Source organism: Erythrolamprus reginae, chromosome 1, assembly GCF_031021105.1.
Source record: "Erythrolamprus reginae isolate rEryReg1 chromosome 1, rEryReg1.hap1, whole genome shotgun sequence".
Lineage (NCBI taxonomy): Eukaryota > Metazoa > Chordata > Lepidosauria > Squamata > Dipsadidae > Erythrolamprus > Erythrolamprus reginae.
Window position 1 is genome coordinate 165390432 of NC_091950.1, and position 18914 is coordinate 165409345.

The 18914-nt window shown below is 42.2% G+C and overlaps 1 protein-coding gene across 4 annotated transcripts in view; it reads right to left on the minus strand.

Moving 5' to 3' along the window:
- Positions 1 to 18914, minus strand: part of NCKAP5 (NCK associated protein 5) — an 845077-nt gene that overhangs the window by 295375 nt on the left and 530788 nt on the right. For all 4 annotated transcript variants that reach the window (XM_070731175.1, XM_070731183.1, XM_070731191.1 and 1 more), the window contains one exon: positions 117 to 260. In XM_070731175.1, coding sequence (XP_070587276.1) covers positions 117 to 260 — 144 coding nt within the window. The remainder of the gene's footprint in view (positions 1 to 116; positions 261 to 18914) is intronic.

An 18914-nucleotide genomic window follows, 5' to 3' on the forward strand; every position in this document is an offset into this window, starting at 1 on the left:
AAAAATATTTTTAGCAGAACCTAGGTGAACTGAGGGAGATAAAATTTATACTGCACCACTATTCGGTGCCAATAAAAACCAAGACCCTGGATGAAAGATGTTTCTTTTTATCTTACCTCCAGAGCCTTCAGCCGTTCCAAGAGTAATTTTGTTTTGTCTCTTTCCTCTTCGCTGTTGTTTTCACTCCTTGAATGTTTTTCTGACATGCAAATGTCTTCCACTCCTGTTTTGCATTGCTTTCCCTCTTGCATTAATGTTTCCTAAAACAATTAATAAATTTTTCATCAACTAAAAGTAAGAATGATTGCTAGGAAATGTGCTGGAAATACATCATTACATTAACACCCTAAGAAGAACTTTCTAGTATTTTACCATACTTACTTACTTATTAGTATTTATATTCTGGACACTTTCAGAAACTTCAGATGGCTAGAATCATAATCATAACATAAATATAATTTTTTAAGAAAACCCAAAAGACAATAAAAATACATACAGTATAAGGGTTAAAAACAATCCATACCGTGGCTCTTAATCCCCAAATGCTGATGTGAAGACATTGGTTGGAAGACATTGTTGCTCTCAAGGCAAGAACCAGGCCAATAATGATTGAAATTTAAAGAAATGAGGACATGAGCGACTTGTCAAAACCCTCCTTCTTTATAAAGAACCAGAACCAGAAGATGGGATAGCCCCTGAAGCTCAAACTCCAACAGCCATTCTTTCACGGACCTGCTCATTCAGGGAGAATGCAACTCTATTCAAAAGTGGTGTAGAGGCCAACAGACAAGTTGTGGACAAGGAACCATTCTGTCTTGCTAGCATTCAAACTCAGCCTATTTCATCTGATTCGGGTATTTATATTCTCCAGACTTCACAGAATTAGAATATTAATGGTAGTTTCTGCCTACCGACAGTAAGAGGTATTTAATTAGGTATTATGTGCACATTGAAAATTTCTTACTCCAAATTACAGATGACTTCTCCCAATGATTTCAGAGAGATGCTAGATTACATGGGGACAACACTCAGTCTGCACTCCAAATATATTACATTTAAGGAATGAGAAAATTTGCTTTGAACAAAACTTTAATTACATTGAAATTAAAATCCTCATTTCATGTTGGCTGTTAGGTAAAGTTACATGACGGACCTTGTCTGCGCCAGTGATCCTTCGGTCGCAACTTCAAAACTTCTTAACTTATCTCTTATGTAGTTTAAAAAACAAGTACATCAATCTACTCAACATGAATTTGAGCCAGAATGAAGAAGCTTCTAAATCTTTATAGTGATGGTGAACCTATGGCAGGTGGCACGTGAAGCCATATCTGAGGGTATGTGAGATGTTGTTCTATGTCAGCTCCAGCATGCATGTGCCCACTGACCAGCTGATTTTTGGCCTTCTGGAAGCCATGGGGAGACTATTTTCGCACTCCGCAGGCTTCAGAATGCCTCCAGAACCTGTGGATGGTGAAAAATGGACTCAACAGGCCTACGGGAAGTTTGTTTCCAAACTTCTAGTAGGCCCATTGGGCCATTTTTCACCTTCCATAGGCTTCAGGAAAGACTCCTCAAGCCTGGGGAAGGGGAAAAACATTCCAATGAACATCCCAATGGGCCTACCAACAGCTTATGAGGCCTGTGTGCATGGGTGGAGGGCAGCACGGGGGGTTGTGTGTGCATACATAGGGGGAGGGCACTGCATTATGGGTATGGGCACACTCCCATGCACATGGGTGTGGACACGCTGACCAGCTAATTTTTGGGCTTCTGGAGACCAAGGGGAGGCCATTTTCGCACTCCCCAGGCTTCAGGAAAGCCTCCAGAGTCTGTGAATGGTAAAAAACGGATCCAATGGGCCTACAGGAAGTTTATTTCCAAACTTCCAGTAGGCCCATTGGGCCATTTTTCGGCCTCTATAGGCTTCATGAAAGTCTCCTCAAGCCTGGGGAAGGTGAAAAATGACCCAACCTGCCTGTCAGAAGTCCCAACATCCCAACGGGCCTACCAGAAGCTTCAGTGAGGTCTGCATGCATGGGTGCAGGGTAGCACGGGGGATTTTGCAGGCATGCACAGGGGGAGGGCAATGCATTATGGGTGTAGACATGCGCACATGTACTGTCATGCATGCATCCTTTTGGCACCTGAGCAAAAAAAGGTTCGCCATCAGTGCCTTATAAGGAATAGAGGAGAAAAAAACCTCAAGGACGATATATACAGAACAATTCCAGCCTCAGGCTGTAAAAATAATAAACTTATTTCAAATCTCTACGACCATAAAACCAGATAATTTTATCACCAGAACTGGCATTTAGGCTTGACGTACATGAAGAACTGCCAACCTATGTAATATTTCTCAACATATCCTTAGGTAACTTAACTATTTAACACTGCCTTAGACAAACCAGTACTTTTCATACACAGAGCTCATTCTAACAGTGTGCTAGAGCTTATGTGGAAGACACACTCTCTGCTTTTAAGCACTGTTGTCCATTGTCGGCATCCTATGTGGGTGCTGACAGCAACAGTAAACTCGAACAACTGGAGAAAAGAAAATGTTCACAATAAATCTGCAAAGCATCAAAATATATATGAAATACTCTACTTCTACAAAACAGTAATACATTGAAAGATCAGTTAGGCCAAATCTAGTTTTCAACTACATGCCTAAACCGCCTGTTCATTTACTTGACTGCACTGTATATTGGCTGGGTTTTAAATGCTTGATATTCTTATCTCCAATTAGACAATGCACATGATCTAAGCTGCAAGCAGAAGCATCAGCATTGCTCTTTTCTATTTTTTTTTTTAAATTGATGATTAAAATGGATATTCTCCAGTGAACCTTAACAACTCCTCTCACACAATGCTTGGGGGGAAATTGGACACAGAACATCAGAGTGCGCCTAGTTTTGATATTTTCTTTGTTTATTTCTATGGGCAGAGAGAGTACAAAAGAAATGGAGGAGAGAAAGCAGGGGAGATTGCTATAGGGAAAAATGAAAGAAGTTAAACGGAAAAGAGAGAGGGGAGGCAGCAGAAAAGAGATAAAGAGGAAGTATACATTTGCATGAAAATAGATATACTGCTTCACTTTTTAAAAGCATTTACATCACGTCTCTTTTCCACAGATGCAGCTGACAGTAATCCTTGAAATATTATTCTGTTGCAGAAAGAGAGAGAGAGAGAGAGAAACAAAATGGCAACCAAAAAAAATGTAGCTAGGTTGATACAATACCTTTGATTTTGTCAAAATGTTAACCCAATCACCTATAGCACAAGAAAGGGATACCCAAAACAGCCCTGGGTGTTAAGTTCCCTCCTGGTTCACCATACTAGATAACAAATTAATGCCATAGAGATCAGGACTATTTTTATTATAACAGCTACAGTGTCTGTCATAAAAGCCTGAACGAATACGCTTCCGCCTTTCCTCCCTTTTATTTTTGGGTGAATTAGAGTGAGGTCTTCTGAGATTTATTTTTTTCAAATTAGTTTCCAAATTTAAAAAGTAAACTATTCTGAAAGATGTTAAAATAAGAAACCAAATTTGATAGAATTCCTCAACACCAATGGGGAAAACTCAAGAAAATATAAATGTATCACTATTTTCTTGCTAATTTATGTATTTATCTTAACTTTAACTTTTGCCCAGATATCTTTAGCGTGTATGGAAATATATTACTGTTGCATACTGCCTGGAAATACATGGAATGATTGTCAGTATATGTTTACTTTAAACAAAACAATGCTTCTAAAGCTATGTTCCCGTTGAGCATTTCAATTTGTGTTTAATGTTACTAGTTAATAGGATGGAGGTCTTCTCTATGTCATTCCAAAGGCTTTCAAAAACAGCCAGTGAACTGCAATGATTAAGATGTGTTGGGCTAGCTAGAATTAGGGAAACCTCAGTGAGCAAAGCTAGTTGATTGACTGGACCATTTCCACCTCTAAAATAACCTATCCCACTGGCAGCTGTTCTATGCAAATTAGAAGAAAAAATATGTAGGCTAATTTGAACATTTAGAAAAAGCTTACACTACAAATATAATAAATATGTAAGTGTGTGTGTGTATAAACTACTCATCTCACAGAACAGACTACAAACAAACAATATTGTTGCACTAAGATTGCATTTCATATATTAGATTTAAGCATACTTTTGCTAAAAGTGGTCTTATTCAGAAGGCACCACAAAATACATAAATTATTGCCAATATATAGTTTGTTTATTTTTAACTAGTGTTGGGCGAACCGAACCTGCAATGTTCGGGCTCGTACCGAACTTTGCACAGCTCGGCATACCAAACCCGAACCCGAATTTTTGCAAAAGTTCGGGCTCAGGTTCAGGTGAGCGCCAGGAAGCGCCGCCGCCCAGCTGTCACCTTCCGAAACAGCCGGGGCACTTCCCGGCACTCTCCCGAACCCGAACCTTTTCCGAACTTCCGGGTTTGGCGTTTGGGAGACCATCGAGAGGCGCCCCGGCTGTTTTGGAAGGTGACAACTGGGCGGTGGCGCTTCCCAGAACAGCTGGGGAGCTGTCGGCCAGTCGGGAGGCGAAAAAGGAGGTGGGGAATCCCACAAGGAGATTCCAGGGGTGGAGCTTTGATGTCACTTAGATGTCCTTCCTGGCCGGCTGAAACGGGGACTCCAGGAAGGACGTCTCAGTGACGTCAAAGCTCCGCCCCTGGAATACCCTCGTGGGATTCCCCACCTCCCTTTGCGCCTTCTGACCGGCCGACAGCTCCTAGGCTGTTCTGGGAAGCGCCGCCGCCCAGCTGTCACCTTCAGAAACAGCCGGGGCGCTTCTCGGCGGTCTCCCGAACTTTTGCCGAACCCGGAAGTTCGGCAAAAGTTCAGGTTCGGGTTCAGAAGAGTGCCGGGAAGCGCCCCAACTGTTCCAGAAGGTGGGCGGCAGGCTTCCTGGCGCTTTCCCAAGCGCCGAACTCAAAAGTTCGGCAAAAGTTCGGGTTCGGGTGCCGAATCCGAACTTTTAAAAAAATTTGGGTGCCGAACCCGAACATCGTTGGGTTCACCCAACACTATTTTTAATATAAAATGAAACCAGTAGTTAATGTCACACTTGGCCTGACAAATATATTTAATGATGTCACCAAAGCATAGATTTTTTAATTTTATTTTTCTACAAAATATTCTGCTCATAATACCTACATTCTTTCAATTTTTATGCCTTTCTTATATGTAGCAGATTTGTTCATTAAACTCCAAAAATGTGGAAAGAAGAGAGAAAGAAATAGAAAAGCATAAACATTGTTTACCAAAATGTACAACCGAGAGGAAGTAACAAACTGCTGAAACACGTTGAAGCACCACATGATAAGTCCTATTCTGAAATGCCCATATTTCCTCAGACATGAAAATTGGTACCATCATAAGAGGTAGGTCACATTATCATCCCCTGCAACAAAGAGATGATTCTATCCTAATTATAGGGGTTCCCATTTTTCAACATCTCTTTCATGATTAGCATGACCAAGAATGAACAAAGAGAGAACTTTAAGATGAAACTGAATCAGAAGTGGGAGTTTTGAACATATTATAGAGACTATTAAGCACCTGTAAGGGGCAACCTATTCCTGACAGACAAATGTAAGGCATGTTCTACATGTCTATTTTCTACTCTGCACAGATTTACAGTTTCTAAACATTTGCTCCTCATTATTAACTTGTAACACTTCATTATTCATACCAGATGGCTATAATTTGTCCCTTCCCTTTTCTATCACGGTCGAGAAGCAAGGGCTTGGGATCTAAAACAGACAAGAATTTTTCAAGCTGAATGTAGAAATTTGAATCTAAAGTATCTAAATCACGGGTGGGCAAAGTTGGCTCCTCTATGACTTGTGGATTTCAACTCCCAGAATTCCTGAGCCAATCGTGCTAGCTCAGGAATTCTGGGAGTTGAAGTCCACATGTCATAGAAGAGCCAACTTTGCCCACCCCTGATCTAAATAGACAACAAGGAGGGAAATTTGCTTCTCATAAAAGCCTGTTAAGTCTAATGCAGTCTTTCCCAATCTTGGCAATTTCAACTCTCATAATTCCACAGCCAGCTTAGCTATGCTAAGAATTCTGGGAGTTAAAGTCCACTCACTTTCAATTTGACAAGGTTGATAAACACTGGTCTAGTACCAATAATTTAAGGCAGAGGCAGGCAAAGTTGGCTCTTCTATGATTTGTGGACTTCAACTCCCAAAATTCCTGAGGTAGCATGATAGGCTCAGGAATTCTGGGAGTTGAAGTGCACAAGTTCATAGAAGAGCCAACTTTACCTGCCCCTGATTTAAGGTATCAAGATTCTGAGTTCTTGTCCTGCCTTAGGCATGAAAGCCAACTGGATGATTTTCGGCCAATCAATCTTTCTCAGCCCAGCATACCTCAGAGGGTTGTTGTTGAGGAAAACAGAAGAAGTAGTAATTTGGGGCATGTTTGCCAGCTTAAGTTACTTGTAAAAATAATAAAGCTAGGATAAAAAAATATTTTTAAACAATTTCTTCTCTTGAGGCCACTGCTTATTCTTAGCCCCAGAGTTCTAACTCTGAAAATCTTTCAGAATAGCCTAGCTTGCAGTGCTATAGAAGGCAATGCAAACAGAATGTGTTTAAAAACTATTTTCCATGAGTGAGAGTGGTTGTTGAAGGTTTTAAACTGACGATTTAAAAGATGCCAACCATTTAATCTGGGACTTTCGTATGCAAAACAGGTATCCTTTGACTGCCATTTTCTAGTCTTTTTGCACTCAAATGGCTAATGGCAATGTCTAACACAGGGCTCTGAGTGCCAAACACTTCCTTTCATAATCCAGCAATGTGACCGTGGTGTCAGAAAAAGCCCAAGGGATTGGAGATGGAGGGGTCTGAATTATGACTCTACCAAGTGATTAAGGAAAAACGTTGCCTCAGGCAAAACAAGTGATAAAATGTATTTAACTTTCCAAATCAAGGAAAGGAGTAAGGGAAAAAATGAATACAAACAATAAGGGAAGAGAAAAATAGCATTTTGAATAACAGAAGAACAGAATAGAATAGAATTTTATTGTGATTGGATACACAAGGAATTTGTCTTGGTGCATGTGCTCTCAGCGTACATAAAAGAAAAAGATACATTTGTCAAGAATCATGTGGTACAACACTTAATGATTGTCATAGGGGTCAAATAAGCAATGAAGAAACAATCAATATTAATAAAGCAACAAGCAACAAGTTACAGTCATACAGTCCTAAGTGGGAGGAAAAGAATGATAGGAATAATGAGAAAAACTAGTAGAAAGTAGAAGAACAGAGGAAAGGAAATTATCTGTACTGGGTTCCACTTACCCTTTCTACCAGTTCGGGAATAGGAATACACAGACTCAATGCCTCTATGCATGCGCGGAAGCTTCTGCGCATGCACAGAGCATTTTTATGATGTCCAGGCAGATTGGCACAACCTCTCACTGCCACCAGTTCACCGAACCAGTGATACCAGTATCAACCCACCACTGGAAATTATAGCCAGGTACAAGAAGATAGTGATGGGAATACTGTTAGGAAAAAGAAGAAAATAGGCGTTGATTGCTTATCTGAACGCCTCTTCTCGTACGCTGAACGGGTACAGCAGTCACGTGGGTTGCTTGCATCCAATCCGCATAGGACCGAGCCTAGTCTTTTAAAAGATTGCTGAATCCGCCCCTTCCCCAGAATTCGCGAATCTGTAGACTTAGGCTCAAAGGTGCTGGCTCGAATAATGCTCTATTCTCTTGATAGGAAGAAACAGGTTAAAAGGTATAACCATGGTTAGAAGGAAAAAAGGGAGGGAAGTGACTGCTGTACCCGCTCAGCGTACAAGAAGAGGCGTTTAGGTAAGCAATCAACGCCTATTCTCCGTACTGAAAGAGCAGGTCCAGCAGTCACATGGGACATACCCAATAGATGAGTCCCTAGGGAGGGATTAGTTGGCTATTGTGAGAGATAACGGATTGGAGGACTCTTCTGTCAAGGGCAGCATCCGCTGAAGCGTAAGAGTCAATTTTGTAGTGTCTTATAAAAGAATTTGGAGAGGCCCAAGTGGCTGCTTTGCAGACTTCCTCCAATGGAGCTTGAGTTGCCCATGCGGCAGCTGTGGCTGCACTTCTTGTGGAATGTGCCTTCATACCTCTTGGTATGCTGAGGGAAGCTGACTCATAAGCCTTCAGATTGTCCCTCAGATCCAACGACCTAATACATACGGTTGAGGATGCCCTGGATCCCAGGGATCTGGGATGGTAGGCTATGAATAAGGCTTTGGACCTCCGAACAGGTCTCGTCTGTTGGATATAGATTCGTAGAGCTCTGGTGAGGTCTAGGGTGTGCCATCTGACTGCAAGATGATGGTTCTGATTCGAAAAGAAAGAAGGCAACACAATGTCCTGGGATCTGTGAAACACGGAACTGGCCTTTGGTAGAAAGGTGGGATGCAGGCGCAGGACTACTTTGTCCGTATGGAACTGGCATAGATCCGGCCGAATGGAGAGGGCCACCAGCTCTGAAATGCGTCGGGCAGACGTTATTGCCACCAAAAAGGCTACCTTGTAAGACCTTAGGGGTTCGTATGGTGCTTGAGTGAGGGAATGCAGAACCCATGGTAAGTCCCAGGACTGATATCTGTGAACCGTGGGAGGCCTGAGATTTGAGATGCCGCTTAGAAATTCTTGAATTTCTGGGAAGGAATGGAGTGGTTGTCTGCGAGGCCCTGCCAGGACCGAAGATAAGGCCGCTAGATGACGATGAATGGTGCTTGTTGAAAGGGCTTGATGAGGAAAGATACGATTCTGTGAACGGGAATACACAGAGGTGATAGATCTTCCTGTGTGTACCACTGGTGAAACTTGGACCAGGTATGGTCGTAGATCCTGTTGGTAGAAAGTCTTCTGGATTTGAGGATTACTTATTTAGCGTCCGGGTCGTAACCCCAAAGATCTAGGTTGCGCCAGATAACAGCCAAGTGGTGAGGTGGAGAGACCTCCTGCTGCAACATATCCTCCGAAACGGGGAGTCGCCAGGGGTCCTGAATGGAGAGACGTTGCAGGTCTGCGAACCAGGGCTGGGGAGGCCAGTGAGGGGCTATCAGAATCGCCTGGGCCTTCTCAAGGATGATCTTGTGGATTACATCTGGGAGAATTGGTATTGGAGGAAAGGCATGCATCAGCACTCAAGGCCAAGGAGTTCTGAGTGCATTTGTTGTCTCCACTCCCAGGGATGGAAACCTGGAATAGAACTGAGGGATTTGAGTGTTGGTCGCGGTCACAAATAGGTCTAGCGATGGGTGACCAAATCTGAGGCAGATCTGTTGGAATAGGAGCAGATGGAGGCTCCACTCTCCTGGATCCAGAGTCAATCTGCCTGCACATTGAGAACTCCCAAGTTGTGGTCGGCCCATAAGGACTGAAGATGTCTCTCTGCCCAGGGACCCAGTTTCAGGGCTTCCTGCATCAGAGCCTTGGACCTGGTGCCCCCTTGTCTGCAGATATGGCTCTTTGAGGCCATATTGTCCGTGAGAATCAGGACATGTTGATTGATGTGTGGTTTGAATTGTTTGAGGGCTAACGACTCTGCTCTCAATTCCAGCCAGTTGATGGGTCTGGATGACTCCTCCGCTGACCACGTGCTTTGGGCTATCAGACCTTGGGCAGGGCCCCCCAGCCTGTCAGGCTGGCATCCGTGGTGATGGTAAATTGTTCTGGACTCCTGAAGGGGGATCCCTTGTCCAGAGCTGAGGAAGTCCACCACATGAGGGACCTTAATATGGTAGTCGGAACGGTGATGAGATGTGCCGATTTGCTGTTCCCCGATCTCTGGAACGGTAACAGAAGCCATTGGAGATCCCTGGTGTGGAGGTGAACCCATGGGATAATGCCAATGCAGGACACCATCTTTCCCAGTAGGGAAGACAGGGTGACAATGGCAGTCCTTCTTTGAGACTTTATCTGAGAGATAAACTCCTTAATACTGATCTTCCTTTCAGTAGAAAGGAAGACCTGGGAGAGATCTGAATTTATAATTGCTCCCAGGTGCTGAATAGAGGTGGAAGGATGGAGTTGATCCTGTAGAACATACATGGCAATATTGAGGTCAGAACAGGTGCCTTCTTTAGAGGGACCGTGAATTAATATGTCATCCAAATAGCACAAAATATGGATGGGCGTGGCCTGGATGTGGGCCGCCAAGGTGCCGAACAGCTTAGTAAAGACTCAAAGAGCCGAGGACAGCCCAAAGGGCATGGCCCTATACTGATAATGCTTGCCCTGGAAGGCAAAGCGCAGGAATTGCCTGTGGCACTTAGCAATAGGAATGTGGAGGTAGGCTTCCATAAGATCCAAGGAAACCATGACGTCTCCAGGATGAATAGAGGCTAGGATGGATGACAGGGAATGCATCTTAAATTTCCTACATTTAATGAACTGGTTTTAACTTTTTAGGTCTAAGATGGCCCTCCATCCTCCAGAGGTCTTAGGGACCATGAAGAGGATGGAGTAGAAGCTGAGACCTCTTTGGGTAGAGGGAACTGGATGGACAGCCCTGATTGACAACAGGTGTTGAATTGCTTCCTCCATTCGAAGACGAGATGAAGGAGAGCTGGGAGACGGGCATGAAATGAAATGCTTAGGGGGCATGGAGATAAACTCTAACTGGAGTCCCCATTCCACCGTAGAAATACGAGTCTACGGAGAGGGGCGGCATACAAATCTAATAAGTAAATAAATAAATAAATAACCCAGGGGTCCTTACAGGAACAGCGCCAGCTGGAAGCGAACCAAGCAAGACGCCCCCCAGCTGACCAGCTAAGCCTGTGGCAACTCTTGCCTTGAATAAAAGAGATTTGAACAGTTGGAAAGGAAAGATTGCAGCAGGAGATGGAATCTTGATCTGTGATTCCTCATCCTCTGACAGGCATTGGAAAGGGTCATCCTTGTCCTCTACATCCACATCATCATTCTCATCCTGTAAGGAATCCGAGTCTTCTTGAACTGGAATTCTATAGGTTGAGAAGGAACTCACAGGCCTAGGGGCGCGTGATGGGGGACGAGAGTGAGAAGGCACATTGATAGCCGAGAGATTGGCATCAATGGCTTGAGATAAAGCAGAATACATAGTTTGAAGCTCTGGAGGAAGGTTCCTTGGGTGGGAGCTGCCACTCCCTCTGGGCAGCCCAGCCAGGCGGCCGTAGAAAGTGCAGAGATTATTAGAAAGTGGCAGAACCTGCCCGAGGAACTTGCGGCAACTGCTGCCGGCTTGGCTGGAGGCGACGGCGGTAGACATTGGCAGTGGGAGAAGGGAGACGTGGCTGCCCCTACCCCTGCCCATTGCGGATGTGCCGGTGCCATGCCTCCCCACCCCCGGCCTCCGCAGAGAGGTAAGGAAGAGAGAGAGAACAAGAGAGAGAGAGAAAGAGAGAGTGTAAGAGAGAGATCAACAGACAGAGAGCGAGATAGAAAGAAAGGAGAGAGAAAGTGAGAAAAAGAGAGAGCAAGAGAGGGGGGAGAGAAATAGAGATAGCAAGAGAGAGAACAAGAGAGAGAAGGAAAGCAAGAGAGAAAGAGTGAGAGAGAGGGAAATCAAGTGAGAGGGACAGAGAGAAAGAAAGAAAGAGAAAGAGAAAGCAAACAAGAGAGAGGGACAGAGAGAGAGAGAGAGAAAGGGAGGGAGAGAGAGGTAGAGAGGAAGAGGGAGAGATAGTGAGTGAGAGAGAGAAAAAATCAAGTGAGAGGGACAGAGAGAGAGAAAGAGATAGTGAGAGAGAGAGAGAAAAAAACAAGGGAAAGAGTGAGAGAGAGAGAAAGCAAGAGAGAGAGGGACAGAGAGAGAGAGAGAAAGAAAGAAAGAAAGAAAGAAAGAAAGAAAGAAAGGAAGGGAGAGATAGAGAGGGAGAGAGGGAGAGGGAGAGATAGAGTGAGTGAGAGAGAGGAAGAAATCAATAGAGAGAGAGAAAAAGCAAGAGAGAGAGAGGGACAGAGAAAGAAAGCAAGAGAGAGAGAGAGAGAAAGAGGGAGAGATAGAGAAAGGAAGAGGGAGTGATAGAAAGAGAATGAGTGAGAGAAAGAAAGCAAGAGAGAAAAAGAGGGACAGAGAGAGAAAGAAAGGAATAGAGAGGGAGAGAGAAAGGAAAAGGGAGAGATACAAAGAAAGTGAGTGAGAGAGAGAGAAAGAGAGAGTGTGAGAGAGAGAGAAAGAGAGAGAAAAAAGGAGAGGAAGGAAGGGAGAGAGAAAGAAAGAGAAAACTCGGCAAGGAGTTGGGGACTTGCTCCACTTCACCTCCTCCTCCTCCCTCAAGGCGGTGGCATTAAGAAAATTGCGGGTTTTTTTAAATAGTCTGGCCCTCCAACAGTCTGAGGGACAGTGAACTGGCTCCCTGTGTAAAAAGTTTGGGGACCCCTGCCCTATACCTTTAGGGGGGAAAACTAAAAACAAATAAATAGGAGCAGATAAACAAGGAGAGGAGAGGGGAGGGGAGAAAATGAGACATTTCTATTTCTATTTGAAAATCCTTCATACGGTACATAGGTTCTATGATCTGACTTCTCAATTGAAAGTTGCTATAATAAATCCCAGGTGAAGTGATAAACAGAGTAAAGTAAAGTAACATAATACCAGAAACACTAATATTCAAGCTGTAATATTCTGAAAGAGAAAAACAAGAAAACAGAAGACGGAAGCTAATATCTGAAAATGCAGCACATTGAACCAATTTGAAGCAAGGCAAACCAGCAGGTTGCCTATTATCGTACCCGTGAATGAAAAGCATCACATAAAATTTTCTACTTTTTAGCTTTGCAGCTAATAGTAAACAAGCTGTGTGCTATTGATAGATAAACAAGGTATATATGAAAGACATTATCAACATGCCTATGGTCAGCATACTCTTTTATTGTGGAATATTTTCATGCTAATTCAAAGGAAAAAAATAGACCAAATTTACAAAACTTAAATGGCTAAGGCATTCTTTCTTTTCACAGCCACTAGTTTTATTGTCTAGGTCAGTGAGGGTGAACCTTTTTTCTCTTGGATGTCAAAAGTGTGTGCACATGCACTGTCACACATTCACGAGTACCCACACCCATAATGCAATATCCCTCCAGCACATCCCACCCCCGGCACATATGTGCATGACCCTCTTCATAGATCTGGGAAGGCATGGACCATATGGGAGAAAGCATGCATGTGTCTAACCTGAAAACCAGCTGGCTGGTGGGATGCACATGTCTATGGAGAGGGGCGGCAAGCAAATCTAATAAATTATTATTATTATTATTATTATTATTAGTAGTAGTAGTAGTAGTAGTAGTAGAGTAGAGCTGAGCTAGTCAACAGCTCATTTGCCTGCAGAGAGGGCTCCGCTTGCCACTTGTGGCACGCGTGCCATAGGTTCACCATCATGGCTCTAGGTCATCTTCAGCTTAATAATTGTTTACATTATTTTGTTATGAATCAAGTTGATGAGCATGGCAGGAGAAGGATGCTGCAAAATCTCCATTCCCAGCCCAGTCTGGTGTCAGCCAGAGGTGGTATTTGCTGGTTCTCCGAACAATTCAAATTTCCGCTACCGGTTTTCAAGAACATGTCAGAACCTGCTGAATTTAATCCATGGATCAATACATAATTTTTAAAATCAGATATTCTTAATCTGTGCTTTCTGAATTTCCACAAATCCACATCATAGTCATAGCCAACCTTCAATGACTATTAGGTCCCTCTTCAATTATGGACATACAAGCAAGAGATCTTGTACTATTTCAGACAGTGGCTGTTCAGTCTCTTCAGTCTCCAGTGACAAAGCACCCACAAGTTTTGAAGACAAGCTGTTCCCCTGGTTAATTGTTCTCACTGTTAGGAATATTTTTTCTTAATTTCAGGTTGTTTCCCTCCTTGATTAGTTTCCATTCATCATTTCTGGCCCTGTCCTCTGGTAATTTGGAAAATGTTGACCCCCTTTGTGGCAGACTTTTAAAAAAGATCCACTTCAGATACCTGAAGGACTGTCACAGAGAGGAGGGAGTCACACTATTTTCCAGGGCACCAGAGGGCCAGACTAGGAGCAACGGATGGAAGCTGACCAAGGAGAGATTCAACCTGGAAATAAGGAAGAACTTTCTGACAGTGAGAGCGATCAACCAGTGGAACAGCTTGCCAGGGGAGGTTATGAAAACCCCAACTCTCGACACTTTCAAAAAGAGATTGGACTGTCATCTGTCTGGGGTGGTGTAGGGTCTCCTGCTCGAGCAGGGGGTTGAACTAGATGACCTGCAAGGTCCCTTCCAACTCTAATAATAAATGAATGAATGAATGAATGAATGAATGAATGAATGAATGAATGAATGAATGAATGAATGAATGAACAAACAAACAAACAAACAAACGAACCAATGAAGAAATAAACAAACAAACACTGAAATAATGCTATGATATCACCCCCAGTTCTTTGTTTCTCTAGACTAGCCAAACCGAAACCCAAATCCTGCAACTGTTCATGTTTTAGTCTTGAGGTATCATGTGTAAAAACCAGCTGATTGACTTAGGGACAGTCATTCTTTCTCAGCCCATTACACATCAAACTGTCTTGTGGGAAAACAAGACAGAAACATTAAGTATATACAGTATGTCATCTTGAATTGACTGGAAATTAAAGCAGGATAGAAATTAAGTAAATGTAACTAAATTACAATAATTACAATAACTAAATTGTAACACATTACAATAGCATTCTTTCATCAGTAAGGAAGATTTTTGTTGGCTGATTGGTAGAGATTATTCCCCTTGCCCATGTAGGGCCTCTAACTTGAAATTTATGGAATGAGCAAAACTTTAAAAAGAGAGACAAAGAAGAGTAAAGTAACCACAGTAATAGGCACCCAAAATTTTTACTGCCACACTGTGGGTGTGGCTTATTTTGTGGGTGTGGCTTAATGGTCATGTGACTGGGTAGGAGTGGCTTGCTGGCCATGTGACCAGGTGGGAGTGGCTTGAATCATCATCATTGTTCAAGTGAACTGTTAAGTCCTCGACTTGCAACCTTACCAGTGTCACTTGCTGGGGTGACAATTTGCTTTGCATTTCCCATGCTCTCCTTCCTGGGTCACACACCCCCACACACACTTCAGGCTGGGTAACTAGGTGAACAGGTGCTGCCAGAAGCATAAATGCTGCCAGAGCCACTTCCACCCACACCTTCTGTTTGCGCCTCAGTCAGGAGGTGGTCGCGTGAGGTTGGAGGGGAGCCAGGCAGGAGAGAGGGAAGCTCGTCTGAGGCCAGGAAGAAGGAAAGAGGAAAAAAGCAAGGAGCACAGACACAGCAGCAGCAGCAGGGGGAAAAAGGAGAGCCGAGCCAAGACCAGTAATGCAGGAAGTAGCAGCCGCCGATCAGCTGGAGATGCGCACGCATCTTCATTTCCGCTGGCGGAACTGTGTTCCACCCCATCCTGCTTGCTGCCCACCAGTGAGTAACTGCCTGTGGAAGAGTTCAGAGATCACATGGAGGATTGCTGAGATTAGGAAAATAGAAAAAAAAATGTACTGGAGGTAATTTATGCAACATCAGTTTTGCCAAAAGTTTCATAACCTGAACATTTCTATTTGATAAATTTGATAAATAATAACAACTATTTTTTTCTCAACAACAAAACACTTTTCATATACAGTACTAAGTTAACTAGCTTGTTTTTTTAAAAAACAAAACAAAACAATGTCTTAAACTGCTACCTATACTAAGGTCCATTTGTTTAGAATTACAGATTTTACTTATCTATCACACATGCAGACTCCCACCTTTACTATCTATCTATCTATCTATCTATCTATCTATCTATCTATCTATCTATATATATATATATATATATACACATATATATCTATATCTATATCTATATCTATCTATCTCTATCTATCTATCTATCTATCTATCTATCTATCTATCTATCTATATATATATATATATATATATATATATATATATATATATATATTATTCCCTTTGCATCCAAACTGCAACAGACAGATAATGCCTATAAGATATAAACATATTTTTATAATGGTAACAATTTTCTTCAAGTGAAATTATCAAAATTTGAAGTAAAAGAAAAAGGGATTAGAAAAAAACAGAAAATTTTAGAGGAATAGATACCCTGTTTGCTATTCAATATTAAGTCTGCTAGAAAACCTTATATATAAATTCCCTTTTCCCCCTCTCTGCATTTTATTTAATAAAATAATTATGTATACATACATGCATGCATACATACAAACAAGCAGGGGTGGGCTACTGCCCGGACGAGAGGGGGGACGACGACTGCAGTGGGTTAGTGAAAATGGAGCTCCACCCCAGAGCACCCAATTTGCTCTGAAAGATGTTGAAAGAAAATGCAGGGCTTCCTGCATAAGCCACACCCACAGCATGGTAGTAAAAGTTTTGGTAGCCTTTCACTGCATACATACATAATTTGGCTATAAAATGTTAGATTAAATGCCTCTGCCAGATAGAAAACAAAGTGTTTTCTTCTGATGTGAACCTACAACTACTGTCATATCAATCTAAATCTAAATCTACTGCATGCAATTCTTTACTCAAAACTCTTCTAAATATCACAGGATATTATCCTTGCCGAACAGCCCCGCAGTGCTATAATAAAAGAGGCTTTTATTGCCTCTTCCATTTATCACAATCATTTATTCCCAATAATAAAATGGTTATCCCTCAAAATAAAAATGGTTCCAAGATTCCAGATATAATACCAAAAAAAAATTAATTAAATGGATTAAAAGAAAAGATATTTTACTAACGCTGATTATAAGGAAAAAGTTGTATAAAGATTGTTTCCTCAAACACAGTTGGTGAAGGATACACAATCAATAATCCACATCAACTGATTTATGACATAAAGCCAATTTCAAGGGACAGGGGGTAGAAGATTGATCTACAAGTATGTCATTATAATATTTAGAGACTGTCACACAAGGTTACCAAGAAAAGCAGAAATAAAGAATTTTAATCTGCTAAAGAGGGACTGAGATGATAGCATCATGTATAAGAATTTATCTTAAAGATGAAATGATATGGTTTAAATCTATTTGCCAGAAAATATTCTAAAAGAAGGGTACATCTTTTTAAACCCTATTTTAAGCATTGGACATTATAAATGACCTTTAATAATTTTACCAAATAGGTCAATTAAAAAGATAAAAGCTAGCACAAACTAAAAAAGAAGAAAGAAAGTGCAGAATAGTAAGATAAGAAATAGATAAGAAAAAAATTAGAATATACTAAAGCAAAAGAAAATAAATCTATAAGGAAATGACTTCATCATAATAAACATAATTTAATAAATTATCACCTTCTCTTATTAATTATTGTGAGTGCTCCTCGTCCAACTCTTGTAATGATAGATTCTGATGACGATGACCCAGGCCCATCTCTGGGCCAGTGGTGTTGCCAGCTGATGCAGAGAATGAGAGTGAGGCAGAAATAGACCTGGATGAAACTGAAGGACCACCAGAGGTGGCAGATATACCAATCACAATAGAGTCTCACTTAGAGGAGGAGGAAGATCAGGAGCCTTTGCTAGATGCCCGCTTTAGAAAATTAAGAAAAATACAAGAATACTTGTATGGAAAAGGGAAGTACAGTGGTACCTCGTTTTACGAATGCCTCTTCTAACGAACATTTTGAGATACGAACGTGGTGTTTAAATTTTTTTTGCCTCTTCTTCCAAACTATTTCCACCTTACAAACCCAAGCCGCCGCCGCTGGGATGCCCCGCCTCTGGACTTCCATGTTTTTGCAATGCTGCGATTTCCTTGAGGCTCCCCTTGCTGGGAAACCCCACCTCCAGACTTCCATTGCCAGCGAAGTGCCCGCTTTTGTGCTGCTGGGATTCCCCTGAGGCTCCCCTCCCTGGGAAACCCCACCTCCGGACTTCCATGTTTTTGTGATGCTGCGATTTCCTGAGGCTCCCCTAGCTGGAATTCCCTTCATTTTTGCCAGTGCTGCTTTGAATCCCAGCGAGGGGAGCCTCAGGGAAATCACAGCATAGTAAAAACATGGAAGACCGGAGGTGGGGTTTCATAATGAGGGGAGCCTCAGGGGAATCCCAGCAGCGCAAAAACAGGCGCTTTGGCTGGCAACATAAGTCCAGAGGCAAGGATTCCCAGCGGCATAAGGCAAAAGGGGTGAGTTTTGAGATTGCACGCATTATTCACTTTTACATTGATTCCTATGGGAAATATTGTTTCATCTTACGAACCTCGTCACAGAACGAATTAAGTTCGTAAGACAAGGTACCACTGTATTGTGTAGTTTGTAACTCTAGAGAATTGTTGACCACTTCCTATAGGTAATTAAGGGTGGAGTATGGGTAATTCGGGGTGGAGTGCCAATGTTTTGCAATGGAATCGGGTGATGTTTGAGGTCTCAGCCAGGTTACACTAGACAACTGTTATTTTCCTGCTAAAATTCTTGGAGAAAAAGTGCCCTATCTACTGAGATGCTGGGAAGCAGTAAAAGTAAGTCTGTGAAACTGGAGACCCCTTATTTCTAAATGCGACGGGGCTGCTAGACTCTGGTAAGATGTATGTCTCATAGCCTACCCCATGCCCTGCTCTCCCGCCTATAATAAAGCCAAGGCAATATTTTGAGGGTCAAAAGAAAATAAGACCCTGTCTTATTTAGGGGAAACACAGTATTTTATCATGAATTCTAAATTCATGCACTGCTATTATTAATCATGTAGGGTTGTAATATCAGTTCACTATACTCTGATTCAACAAGCCTCACTTAAAACAACAATAACCCTGCTTTTGGAAATAAAGAGAACTCCTGATGTCATCTGTAATATTTGTAAATAAATCTAACCATGAATCTAGAAGAAAATGTAATTAAACCAGAAATCA